This window comes from Neolamprologus brichardi, chromosome 12 (assembly GCF_056152115.1).
Source record: "Neolamprologus brichardi isolate AB-2024 chromosome 12, ASM5615211v1, whole genome shotgun sequence".
Lineage (NCBI taxonomy): Eukaryota > Metazoa > Chordata > Actinopteri > Cichliformes > Cichlidae > Neolamprologus > Neolamprologus brichardi.
In genome coordinates this window covers 33,493,374-33,508,025 of record NC_142115.1, presented here as the reverse complement: position 1 = coordinate 33,508,025, position 14,652 = coordinate 33,493,374, and the positions used below count along the sequence as shown (strand labels likewise).

The 14,652-nt window shown below is 41.6% G+C and overlaps 1 protein-coding gene across 1 annotated transcript in view; it reads right to left on the bottom strand.

Annotated features, from left to right (window-relative positions):
- The window catches only part of adamtsl2 (ADAMTS like 2), a 36,246-nt gene extending 21,833 nt beyond the window's left edge, over window positions 1-14,413 (bottom strand). Inside the window, exons 1-2 of the mRNA XM_087849440.1 lie at window positions 14,175-14,413; window positions 2,411-2,516 (exon numbers count right to left, since the gene is read on the bottom strand). Of these exons, the coding sequence (XP_087705566.1) occupies window positions 2,411-2,515 (105 nt within the window). The 5' untranslated portion in view covers window position 2,516; window positions 14,175-14,413. The remainder of the gene's footprint in view (window positions 1-2,410; window positions 2,517-14,174) is intronic.
- Between the last annotated feature and the right edge of the window lie 239 nt (window positions 14,414-14,652).

Below are 14,652 nucleotides of genomic sequence, written 5' to 3'. Positions count from 1 at the left end.
TCTCCAGTGAACCAAAGATGGATTGTAGCCTTGATGAACTTGGCCTAGCAGGAGAATAACCTCCCATTTACTACTATATACTCATATCTTCTCTAACTGTAAACTTTCGAATTTGTAAATATTTGATCAAACTTTCTTTGCAGCACAGGAAGTCACATTATCAAGTTCATTTAAAACATGCAAATTTCAATCCATAAAAGGGGGCATTTCATTTGTTGCATTTAGCTCAGAATTGCAAATTCCTGATTGTACTCTAAAACTGACATGATCAAGTAAGCTTCACTGTAGGTTAATGGGCTAATAATTTGCTAAACCTTTTGATATTCTGGGCATCTGCCACTAGTGCTAGCACTCGCTGTGGAATATTGACACAAGCAAAAGTGGCAGAAAAAGCAGAAGCAGCATTTGCAGCTGTCATAGCATTAATGCTAGTGGTACAAAAACAGAGTTAGCACAGCAGCGTGCGTCACAGTCGAGCAGAATCACGCTAAATGATCGTCAGAGTGTTTTGTGCTGAGGCTTTGGCTCGTGAAGACGTTCAGCGTTTCACACATTCCTGGTGTGCACCAGCAGCATTAACTAAGGCCGGTGGCTGTGTCGCCTTTTATTCAGACAGATTTATCAGAGTGACCGCTGGAATGTGCGCTGAGCACCTTGAAAAGGTGTGAGATGGAGCAGCTGTGGGAGAGAGAGAGAGAGTGAGAGACACTGGAAATACCAGACACTCAGCGTATGTGAAAGAGAATGGGAGATGGGCAAGAGTTAGAGTAGAGGGAGCTGAGAAGAGTCATTGATCGGTGGGCTGAGAGATCAGTTTTACAGCCGTTCACCAACCTGCTTAAATTACTGAGTATTTGGTATTTTAGACTTTTATGTCTTTTAGTTTCAGCTCATTTGGTTTAAATTGATTTATTTTGCTTTGTTGGTGCATTCTGTCACTCTTTAATTTTCGCTCTCAGAGAAAGAAGTGATATTTCTCAGTCTGGCCATCCTATTAAGATCAATTTAGTTTGAACATGGCATTTTACAGTACGCTACCTCTGACACCAGGCTTGTTTAATGTGACTACTCATGACTGATAGCAATGGTTCATGTACAGTGGACATATAGCATGTATATGGTGCACATGAGCCTACATTAACTTAACTGGTCATAAAGACTGTTTTCAGTTTAAACACGATGTCATGGTTTTACTTTTAGTGGCTTTATTTCTGGGGAGGAATATTGTTTATCAGAAATCTGATCATTCAAATTGAGTTCATAATTATTTTTTAAAACCCCAATATCATATTTTAAAGGCTAATTCTATGTACTTACTAATGTAGTTTCTTTAGGAGTTGCAAAAAGCTCATACTATAATGAAAAGCGTAAGCTTTGTTCTATAATGAATTATGTCAAATATGAAGTACACGCCATAGATGGACCTGGCCACTGTGGTCATTTTGAAGCCTCTTTCACTGTTGCTATGTTGTTTCTTGGAGCCCAAAGTTACCATATTTGGTTGTCAGTTCACCCCAGAAAGCTTGATTAAAAAGCTATATTCAAAATTAGGAGAAACTTACTGGACAGTCTGCACCACACAGCATGTCCTGTTTAGTGACTCTTATTAGAGGAGGTTAGGCTACAGCTGCCTGTCTCAATCAGAGCCGAAATCTCAAGATTTAGATTTTTTTTAAAAATTCACCCCTGTATAATTTTTATTAAGCTAAAAGTCATCGAGATCAAAGCTGTTCTTTGTACCTGACTGTAAACATGCATTTCAGTGCTGCAAAGTTTTTCGTTTTAACGTGGACATCTACAGTGACTGACTTGGATTTGAGACACCCTCAAGTGGCCACTGGGGGTAATGCACTTTTTGACACTTCTACGTCAGCTTAATTTCTGCCCATGAGGTTTCTACTTTGTATAAACACAAATTCGCCAACTAAAAGTTCTATTTTCTCATCTCCCTTAGAGATATCATATGACCATCCATCATTCATCCTCAAACTGATTTTGCTTCCTATGTGTCAGGCTTATTGTTCAGCACATGTTGAAGGTTCTAAATCACCAGATCCAACACATAAAATAATTTGTACCTGTTTTAACAGGTTTTAGTTACCACATCAAGACATGAGCATTCAGTACAGTGATGTTTATTCCCCCTGAAGTATGAGTAATGTTTCTGAAGACTGAACATTTACTAGTTGTAGTTCTACTGACAATCTTGCCTTCATATGCAGTGTTACAGTGCTCACTCAGTCACTGCAGCAGAGGCAGACCGTATAAACAGAGTCCTCTTTGGTCTAGGACTACGCCTCATCCATCTCCGAGAGCCCTAAAGTTCTTGCTAGACAAAATGTGCTTGAGTTTATCCGAGTGTAAGGTTTCCCTGTAACAGAGGAAGAGTGTTTTCCTGTTTGCTGTGTACCTGCAGCCCCCTGGTGGACAGGTTTCCCAAACACATCGTCAGCGTCAGGAAGCCCAGCAGAACCACGCCTGTCTCCCCACACTGTTCCCATGACCACACCCTCATCCTGATGAATGAGAGAGAGGAAAGGATAAAAGAAAGAAAAATACGTTTTAAATGTCAACAAAAATATCTTGAGGTTTATGAGACAGCAGCCCCGATGCTGTGATTAATGAAGGGTATTTGGGTAAAAACCTGTCTCTGAATGGAAGCAGCCAGAGATGTGTGTTTAACAAAGGTGGAAGAGTTTGAAGGGAAATCTGATGACCGCTAATGACTTCTTGTGGCCAACCACTTAGGCGAGCTATGGATGCTGAGACGTGTGGGTGTTTTTTCACTCTAAATTGAGGCTTCTCAGCTTCCAGACTCTCAGAAGGGTTTGAAGTGGGACACATTTGTGGTCATAATATTTCCTTTCTAACTCTGCAGTGAAAGCCCTCACCTCTCACATCTGTAGTTGTTTAGCTGAACATAAGTGCTGCTGCTGCCTTTTACCTTTGCAGAGAGTGGAGGGTGTTTTACAAGAAATCACATAATTGCTTTCAAACATGGTGTCAAACAGCAGACACACAACAGACACGCAACAATGTGCAGAAGAGCACCACTGGCACTAAAATATTCTGTCAATCCTATTTTAAAAAGTGAAGATCTTGCAAAGATTTCATTGTGGCAGTCCTATTCGATGATTAGAAATATTTATGCCAATTCAAGAAATACGGTTACATAATGAAGCAGCTACGGAGGTAAAAGGTCCTGGAGTTGATTTAAAATGTTGCATTTGCAAAGGTGATCTCAGTGCAAATAAAATTGTTTCCTTTAGTAGTAGGGTTAGAGTTACATTGAGCGAGGTCAAATCAGTAATTCTAGAATGACCTCTGTAATACAAAACTGCCTGGATGCAAACATAGATCAGCAGTGAAGGATGATCACGGGATCGTTTCCACTGTAGAGAAAAATTACCGTTGCGATACCCAGCCATGAGAATAACACACTTCAAGAGGAACACATATTATTATTTTAGTGTAACATAAAAACAAGACGTCACGCAAAAGACAAAAGGGGGATCATCAAAAGTCACAAATCATTCATCGGCCTCAAGAACTGAAAGAGTTAGATTTGATTTTTTAACATAAAACAGCTACAAAAAAAATCCCATCAGTTTTTTTAATTACTTCATGATTATTTAGTTTCAATTAGAGCATTACGCAAGATGAGTCTTACCACTGGAGAGGACAGGATTAACCTGTGCTGTCATCTTTCTCAAGATGTTTCAGGCTGTTTTCATAACTTTCTATAATTTCTATAGGACTCATTTTTTAATGAACTAAACAGAGTTAAAGGTTAACTTCCATTATTTTCTTAACTGTGTTAAAGTATCTAAAAGATCATCTGCATCAGGTGAAGTCTGCTTTGAATAACCCAGTACGTGATGCACAGTCAGGTTTCTGAGGACATCAGACAAATGCAGACAAAACAATGGCAAGTAAAGAGCATTTTCTCAGATAATGCACGCTGGTTTCGGTGTACCAGCTGTGGGTATCCAAATGTGTTGGCAGTCTGTGGAGACTAGCGTTGGCAGGTGGAGGGTGGCACAGACAGGCTGTTCAGGGCCACAGGTGTGGGAGACGGGAGTTGGACAGCACAGAGGCCAATGTAAAACTTAAACAAGTCCCGATGTGCTGGAAGGATGAAGGTAAGTTTCCTAGGACTTTACACAGGTAGGTCTTTGTTCAGCTGTTCAGACTATAAGGAAATGTAGATGTCTGTATGTAGAGGCTAACATAAACATGTACAGACATACAGGAAAAGGAGGGTACTCAAAGGACTCTGCAGTTGTATATATGAGTTTGAGGAGTGTAAGAGTGAATACTTAATTGTTGAAAGGGACACAGAAGAGGTAAATGCTCCTGTTTCAATGCACGGAAATTAATTCCTGCAACATATCCCAGTTTTCTTTTGTTCATTCGAACATTGCAGCCACATACCTTTAACTTAGCACTGTTTGCCGATTACTTTTATCATACCAAACTGTAGTGCTGATTCAAGAGCATATACATTTTATTTGAAGACTATCATCACTTAGCTACATTTTTCACAAGAAAAGATACAGGAGAATTTGGAGGAAGGATAGTTACATTAGTGAGTAAGCTGCAGAAAGGTGCAATGAAAAAAGGGGTTCAGCAAGCTGCCCATACCTGAGGCCTTGGAAACTGCCAAGCAAAGACTCACAGCCTTGACCAGTTGCTTGAGCAATACTGGAAGAGCAACTGGTAGAAGGACACAACACATGAGCCAGTAACCATAATAGTGGCAGACATCCGAGAAAGGGTCTCCAGTATGAAGAACTGGACAGCACCAGGCCCCGACATGATTCACACCCACTGGCTGAAGAAGCTGACTGTACTCCATAAGCATCAGGCCACATAAATAAACCAGTTACTAATCAACGAGAGACACCTGGAATGGCTAACAGAAGGCCGGACAGATCACCAAGGATCCCCAGAAGGGACCAGTCCCATCCAACTATCAGCCAAAACCCACCTCAGCCAAAACACCAGCTACTGGTAGACAGAACAGTCGCTCAAGATTGCAAGACTAGGCTCACTAGGCACACCACCTAGTGAGCCCACACATTGACCCTGGAATGCCTAGAGCTATACAAGATCAACATTACCCTAAGAGCCTTCATCAGGAATTCAATGGGGATGTTGCGTACAACACTAGACAACTTCAAATCTATAGCACAAGTCACCATGTAGTGTGGGATCTACCAAGGAAATGCTCTGTCCCCATTGCTCTTCTCCAAAGCTCTGAACCCCCTAAGTGAGATCAAGACTGGCTACAGATACAGACTATGGAATAGAGCAATCATCAGCTACCTCCTCTACATGGATGACATCAAGCTGCATGCCAAGAGTGAATGAGACATCAATTTACTCATCCACATTACTAGGACATAAAGCAATGACATCGGAATTTCATTCGGATTGGAGAAGTGTTGTTGGATATTAACAAAGAGAGGGAAGGTAATCAGAACTCAGGAGCTTGAACTACCAGAAGGGAAAATTGCAGACATCAAGGACTGCTACAAGTAGCTGGGAACAGCATCAGCAAGCCCATGCATGGCATGTACCACCGCCAGATACAAGAAGTGGCTGACATTGAGAAATCCTACCAGTTCCTGGACAAATGCAAGGCATAAAACTCCATAACTAAGTGGCTGGCATAGCATACAGGAACATGTGTGCCGTATGTGGCCTGTAAGTCTCCATGTCAAAATGGGACACATTCCTTAGGGCGGTTAAGAATGACTGAACTAAGATCCTGTCGGACTTCCACAGACAGACAACAAACTGTTGGCTAACCGAGCAGTGGTGGACAAGCAGAGGAAACGGCCACACTGATAGATGTAGCTACACCAGGTAATAGCCACATCAGGAAGAAGAAGAAACATGCAAAGTTTTAGGAGTACCAAGGGGTGAGACAGCTCAGCCGTTGGTACTAAGATATAGAGATATGGAGGGTAAAGGTAACAGTGGTCCCAGTTGGGGCCAGCCCAGCCCACAAGTGCCAAACTTAGCAAGTGTCTCCAGCAGATCCGAGGAGCAACATCTGAGATATCTGTCCAAAAGAGCACACACTGAGGAACATGTGATGCGCAGGACCCTCAATCTCCCAGGCTTCTGATAGAGGACTTGAGCTTGAAGGATAAAGACCGTCCATGAGAGGGTGTGTGTAGAGATAAAAACATCAATAACCACAGTCACCATAACATTTGATTTGTTCGTTATGTTGTTTTGACTTGTCAATTTTGACGCAATCACCATGTTGGGTTAGGCTAGCAACATTGTTACCAAGTATAAAACACAAACACCTACCTGCTACGTACCAGAATGATCAAATACTGCCTGAAATACCTCACCTAAGAGGTGTTCAAGAGACAGACCAAATGAAGTTCCCAAACCACCTCCTTCACTTGTAGAGGAGCCGCAGCTCTATTCTGAACTAGTCCTGAATCACTTAATTCCTCACTCTATTTCTAAGGCAGAGTCCACCCACACTACAGAGGCAACTCATTTGTGCCTCTTCTGTGCAAGATCTCCCCTTTTTTGGTAAATGACCTCAGCTCCAGTGGGGAAGTGAAGGTAGGAACATTTATCGCAGAGTATGTCAACAACTTCACTTTCCGCTCAGGTTTCTCCTCACTACCAGACCGGCACAGCATTCGCACCACTTTTGGCTCTTTCCATCCGTTAGTCTGTCCTGTTCCACTCTTTCCTCATTTGTAAACAACACCTTCCTCGACTGAGCAGAAACGTATTCCCAACCAAGAGTAGGCAATCAACTCCTTTCCAGCTGGAGTCATGGCTTCCGACTTTTGAGATACTACAGTGTCTTGCAAAAGTATTCGGCCCCCTTGAACTTTTCCACATTTTGTCACATTACAGCCATAAACATGAATCAATTTTATTGGAATTCCACGTGAAAGACCAATACAAAGTGGTGTACACGTGAGAAGTGGAACGAAAATCCTACATGATTCCAAACATTTTTTACAAATAAATAACTGAAAAGTGGTAATTAGTGGTGCGTAATTATTCAGCCCCCTGAGTCAATACTTTATAGATCCACCTGTGGCTGCAATTACAGCTGCCAGTCTTTTAGGGTATGTCTCTACCAGCTTTGCACATCTAGAGACTGAAATCTTTGCCCATTCTTCTTTGCAAAACAGCGCCAGCTCAGTCAGATTAGATGGACAGCGTTTGTGAACAGCAGTTTTCAGCGATACAACGTTTTCTCTCCCTTAATTTAAAATCCTAAAATTATGTTTATTCCATAACAAATGATCCAAATATATTTTCATTTATTTCATTTTATTTTGTAATCTTGAAAATCTTGTTTCTTTTGAGGCTAAATTTCAGGGAACCAATGTGAATTGTAGCAGACGGAGTTAAATGAGCTCCGGAGACGCATATGCAGACGTATACGTTCATATACACATTGAGCTTCTAGGAAAGATCTCATAGTACATCCTGTCTCCTCAGGTCCAGTTAGGCAGCCTTGTTAAAATAAGCAAGGAGCTCGTCTCGCCCCTGTTTGCAGTCTGGCTTTCTCTGGCACTAAATATTGGTGACAGGTGTCTTAAAGCAGGCACAGCAGCACCTGGACTTCATTATCCAACCAGACGCAGCTGGAGCCCGGCCAGCTGCCAAACACACATACAGTCAGACGCAGCCACACATGTGCATACACTCAGCCAGTTCGTGACTCTGTACACACACACTTAGACGCATGCACACTGAGTATTGTGCACGTACAGGTATGCAGACATCATGGCATACATCTACGCACTCAAACACACACAGTCAATCACTTTCTCCAACTTTCCTTCTTTGCTGCTTACGCATATTTGCACAATGATATTAACCTACACCCAAGTGCATTTTAATTTTAACCCTAATTGCTCTTTTGAGAAAGTAAATCACCAACATGTCAAAAGTTGGTGCTACTTTGGATGGTCTGCTATTGTAATTATCATGGTGTCAGCTATTAGCCATATCTGACACTTGTTGAGGAAATCATTTCAACTCCTTTTCCGACGTTTCCAAGTGTGGCCCACAGTTTTCGATGAGCCACAGACGGTGTTGAATTAGGGAGAGTTTGGCGGATTTAACTTAGCCACAGGTACGCGTTATATCACCGCAGGCCCCACCTAATGACGTCTGGGCCACAACATTTGCCAGTCTAATAATTGAGCTCTCAGTGTCAAAAGTAGCCTAGACTAGGCCCAGATGTTTCTATTAGCTGAGGTTGATCTGGAAGACTACGCCAGCACGGACAGAGTGTGACGTTTACACAGGAGGGAGGACAGCCTTAAGGTCTCCAGGCATTGCACGACTGACAAAGAGGCTGTTCATTCCCCAAATCATTTCGATGAAATAACAATAAGGCATTGATGTTTTTACTTATTGATCTGTCTGCTCCTCCTCACACCTGCCCAGCCGTCTAAAACACCATAGTCGATGCTCCGCGACTCAAAAACGCTTAAAAAATATGATCACTCACTGTCAGATTTAATGTTTCTGTAATTCTTCGTCATACAGTCGTGTGCAAAAGTTAAAAATGTATTCACAAAGGTTTCATTAGTGACAGTATCCTCTTTTTTGCATCTTTCTTGGTCCTTACAAGTATATTACGTGCAGAAATGTTACCCTAAAATTCAGTTTAAATACACTGTAAACTGCATCATAAGTCATAGGCACTATTACAACTAAACACATCTGGTCCTGGTAGAAGGAATACCTTCTACCTGGAGAGAAATAAACACACACACACACAATCCAGACACAGTCTTCCTCTTTCCTTCTTTCCTCCGCTGTCGTTTCCCAGGCGGCCAGGCATAAGACAAAAGTAAACAGTCCCTCATCCTCTCTGACTCTCCCTCCCTCACCCCTGAGCCGTCCCCACCCTGAAGGCCCCCTGGGGCCCCTCGCCTTGCCGTTTTGTTTATGTAGCACTGGCAGCCTCAGCAGATAGACAGACAGCAGTATTCTGTCTGTCCCCTGAGAGGTTGGACTGAATAAGACCGGGTCTGACATATCAAACAATATATCAGACCAATACTTGATTTTTATTATCTAATACTGGAGGCCTTCCAGTCTCTGGTGGCCACGTGTAATATGTATATAATGCTGAAAGTCTTCTAGTGGAGATGGATACAGTTATGCAGTTGGACAGAAAATAACCGAATAATTTACTACGTATTGTTTACATTGTGTTTGAAAGCTATTCTTCTGTTAACCCTTTAAGACCTACCATAGAACCAAGTCCGCCAGAGCTTATATTATATTTTTACATGCTGTAGTGACATTTTTGGGAGCTATACATCAATACAACCATTATAGCCCAAATTGTAATAATATGTATGCATTAAGTGCATAGTAATTACATGAATTGCAAGAAAGTGCAATAAACTACCAAAAAATTAAAAATCGTTTTTGTGTTTTTAACATATATTTCTAGTTAGAGAAATTTAAGAGGCTTATCCCTCAAAACTGTAAATACAAAAAGTTGCACAAAATAGTTTTCCACCACAGGAAATTTATTTTGAGTGTCTTCATAGTTTTATTTTTGAAATACACCAATTTTTATATCCTGCAGGAAAAACGAAAATAAATATTATAATGCAAATTTGCAAAAAAGCAGCATATGCATCAAAATAAACTATTTCCAGCAGTGCAATATGAGTCCTAAGCATCCCAGAAACGACACAGAAAGTCATAAAGTCAAACATAACTTTTAAAAACACCAGTATAGGCTCATGAGGCCCTGATGGTAAAAAACTACATTTTCGCGAAAATGACGTCACTTCCGGTTTCGGGCAGGTAATGGCGGACACACGATAATTCACGCTGACGTCTATTCTAACGTCGGAAGTGCTACAAACAGCTGATGGCATAAGATGTAAGTACAAGTCCTCCAGTTTCATATGCCAAAAAAATTATTGCGCTAGCTTACGTGGTTGCAGTTCTACAAGGATTTAAAAGTAGTTGCGCAAAACGGAGCGTGCCCGCTCCGACCGGTTTTACAGGGTTAATACCAATGAGATATATGTTACACACTGGTTTTACGAGGACTCTGTCTATGATCTTCCATAAATGATAACGCTGTCTTCTGAAATACTGAATGAGCCTGTCAAACTCGCCCAACAATCTCCCTCTCTACTTTTAGAATTAGATTTCAAATTTTCTTTTTTGATAATGCTTATAGTTATGATCAGATGACCTTGAAGTATCCTTTAGGTATTCTACTACAGCGCTGTGCAAATGCAAATTTCGGTTCTTGAGCAATGGTTCTCCAGGCTTTCTGAAGGTTTTTCAAAGTTGTTTTTGGACATTGTCTGCACTCTTTGTCATCCCAGTTCTTGTTTCTGAACATCAGAGTAGACTCTTAACACTGACCCGTGAAGACACCTAACTCAAGGGATGAACCAGTGTCGAGTTCAAACTTGGCATAGTGTGTCCTTAAAAAATGTGAGGAAACTGGATCAGTGGAGGACAAAATAAGATGTGGCAGGCCTAAAGAAGCAAAAGCTAGCTTTAGCAGGTAAACAGTATCTGAAAGTCATGTTATTAATAAATAGGAAAAAAAAATCCTGCAATCCAGTCATCAGTATCCATGAAAAGTGAAGGTCCCTGTCATCTGTAAAACACAGTGCAGGCTCTGCTATGGATGGGTGGTGAAAACGTGTCGCCCAACTGAAAATACTAAGTCCAGATGAACAGAATCTACTTTTTAGGTATTTCCTTACCTGGACGATTGAGCATACATCAAGAAGGCTCTGTCATAGTTTGAGGTTACCTTTGGTGTTGGGGGATTTTGTCAAAATTGATGGAATTATGAACAGAGAAAAGTACCATCAGATTTTGGTCCACCATGCAATATCATCCGGCTCCATTTTTCAGCATGATCCCAAACACGCTACCAATCCTGCAAAGTCATACTGAGACAGAAAAAAAGTGGAATCCTAGCAGTCATGGTTTGGCCTCTCCTGAGCCCAGATCCCAACATTATTGAAGCCGTGTGAGATCATCTTAACAGAGAATGGAACAAAAGGAAACAAACATCCAAAGAAGAGTTTTGAATGTCCTTCAAGAATCCTGGAGAAGTATTCCTGAAGACTGCTTAACGAGCCTAATAGAGTTCAGGCTGTGTTGAAGAATAAAGGTGGTCATACTGAATATTGACATGCAAGCTCATTGTAATTGAAAACTCTGTTTTGCATCTACACATACCGTATCAAAATTAGTTTTTGCATAGTACTTATATAGGCTCAGCCTACTGGAGGACTTCCCATGATGCAATGAGCACTTTTTCTCCCCTTGTATCATCACCTGATCTATTTCTTTGCCATTATTGCCTGTCATCAGTTCGTATTGGACTGTGTGATTGTTGGAGCTCGCTCCAATATCTGTGGGTACAATATAAAAAGTTTTTTTTCGGTAGCAAATTGGAGCCTGGTATTTCTGATACTCTTTCATCTGCTCTAGGAAGCAGATGAAGGAGTATCAGAAATACTGATATCATGTTCCCATTGTCTGCAGTCATCAGTGCTGTGGGCTGCACTGGAACTTGTCTTGGTAATTTAAAATTCATTCTCACACAGCAAACTGCCATGAAAGGTGCCAGTCTGGCCATCAGGAGTAATTCAGATTTCAGTGTCTTGAAGCACCGAATGTGCGATTAACAGTTCGTTTTCTCTGCTGAGTCTGGAAAATTTTGCAAGTATTGTGTGTTTTTTCACAAGAAAGCCAACACAACTTATGACAATTGTGGCGCACTTTACAGCTAACTCATAAGAGTTAACAGGATAATGCTTCTCCAATATTTGAACCCAGAAAATTAGAGTTAATGGTAAATGCAATTTAGATGTAAACGGCATACTTTTGACATAAAAAGTGCAATGACACATAAGTGAGCAGAAAAATCCCAGTGCGTCATTGCTTCCCAAAACTCGGATAACGTCATGGAGGAGTATGGGGCGGTTGGGGATGTCTGCTTGTCTCCAGGAAGATTCATTCTCCTGCCTTTTACCCCTTGAGCCAAACTCTTTTCCTTTCTCAAGTGTGCATGCAAAGCTGAAACAGGATCCAGGCCCTTCCCTTGTATACATAAAGGAAAAAAGCCACCAAGAGAGCCAACAATGATGGATAAGTGAGCAAAAGAAACAGAGAGGAGGGAAGACGCAAAGGATGAGTAAGCAAGGCAGTCTGAGAAGCTGAAGATGGGTCAGCAGAGTTCAGATGCCCCTGGGACAAACAGAGACTGGGTTAAATTGCTCACACTTGAACCCTGACCTATTTCTTTATTCACTTTTCAGAGCTGGCTTACCCCGAAAAAGGACCACGCTCAATTCATCTTTATTAGACTCACTCACAGTGAAAAGAAGCAGGTTTTTTGAATGTGCTCGAACCAATCAGTAATCCACTTTGACCACTTGGACTAAATCTGTGTGGATTGATAATCACATTGGTGAAGCGCAACAGTGCTTTGTTCACGAACTAAAGGTGAATTCTGTTGTTATTGTGAGCAGTTACAATCTGTGAAAAGCCAGCATATTAACCTTATTAAGGGAACTCAACAATTGATTGGGTAATGCTAATCAGCAGCTCATTCATGTATTTATATATAAACACATACAGAACTGTGGATAACAGCCAACCAATCAGGCTGTCTGAAGTTGCCCTTCTGCATGTGGTTCACAGCAGGGAGCGGTCCACTTCAGACACATTTGCTCTACTTGCAATACTTGTTTTGGTTGCAAGGGTGGAGCCTGCTTACAGCGTGCCGGAAGCACGACACTCCAAACTGTGAATTCACTAGACAATTAACTCTGTTTCTCTATGAGCTCAGTCCAATTTATTGTAACGTGAACCTTTGTACTGTGGAGCTGGCTGGTTACAGACCTCTTTCATCTATTTGAACTGTATTCTGATAATGACCCCACCAGAATATGTCATTCTTTGTGGACAGTTTCACTTTTATTTTGGACAGAATAGTAGAATAGACAGGAAAAGGGGGAGAGGGGGCAGAACTCAAACCCAGGCCTCCTGCAGTAGCTTTTAGAAATATAAGTCATCTACTCAGTCAGTGAGTTGCCTTTGTTTTTGAATACGCTCAGCAATCAGAGGACCAACAAAGTAATAATTCTTCCCAACAAAAGTCATTTAAATTTTCTAAAAAATTTGGTTTTTGGTTAAATTTGGAAACTTGTGCTAAGATCATCAACAATGGTGACTTGTATTTTATAGTTACACAAAGAAAGCATATTTTCAGAAATTACAAAATATCACCCTACTGTGTATTTTTCTTTAAGTGCATGGCCAATAGGTTAAAAAAAACTGTAGACATTGTCTAAACCTAACATTTAATAGATCAGTGGCAGTTTGTTAGGTGTTATGAGTTTAAACAATGAACTATTCCAAACCTCTTCATCTGCATTTTTTTTAATGGCAAAACCATCAAGTCTGTGCTTTTTAGGCGTTTTAAAGGCTGACACAGCAAAAAGCCTGGACATGTGACTTACTTTCTGAAGCGTTACTTTAATAATGACCTAAATGTAACTTTCCTAAACTATTAGGAGGACCTTTTGTGAGGGAAATGCAACAGGCAAGACGTGGGGAGATTTTGTTCTTCTAATTCTCTACAGCAGTTTAGAGCCACAAGAGAGAGAAAAAACTACACTTTGACAAGTAGCACTGGCACGAATATTAGCCTCTACCTCACCAGTTTACACACACGCACACACATCTCCCAACAGCTGACAAGTTTCCAGACAGACTCGGGCCTCTCCAGGATCTCACACACAAACACACGCACACATGCATGCCTGCACAAAAACACACACACTCCTCTGAAAGAGAGTCAGCATTATTTTGTGGATTTGTTTTGGTCTGGTGCAAAGCACAAGTCTCATTGGCTCTGGTGTGCCTCATAAACACACACGCGCGCGCGCGCGCACACTTAGATGCACACACACATTGTACACAAAGAGCAGAGACCAGAGGCAAACCAGCACATGCAGACATGCAAACAATCACACACAAAAACACACAGGATGAAAAAGACACAACTCAGAAAAACTCTCACACAGTCTAAACACACTCACACACACACACACAATCGTGCACACATAGAAGGAGGTTGCAAATATTTACCCACTCACCTCGCCTGCAGCAGTCCAAGGGCGTCTCAGTCTGTGTTGAGGATGCCGATTAATGTGTGTATGTGTGCGTGTGTGTATGTGTGTGTGTGTATGTGTATAGGTGTGTGTGTGTGTGTGTGTGTGTGTGCGTGTGTGTGTGTGTGTGTGTGTGTGTGTGTGTGTGCAGGGATGTGTAAGTGTGTGTCAGCCTGCCAGAGACAGTGGTGGTGTGTTGTGGTGTTTTGGTGAGAGCTGCTGTGGAGTGAAGAGTGGGAGAGACAGAGAAAGGGAGGAAGAAAGTGAGGAAGGAAGGGAGGGAGGTAAGGTGTGCTCTCCCTGCATCCCTCTTCCTCCTCCTTCTCCTCCTCCTTAGTTAGCAGGAGCAGCAAGAGTGGTAGCAAAGGGAGAAGGTGGGAGGATCAGCAAAGTTAAAAAAGAAAAAAAAAACAGGAGCACCCCTGGTTTGGTGCTCTGGCTTCTTTCTGTTTTCTTCCTGAGT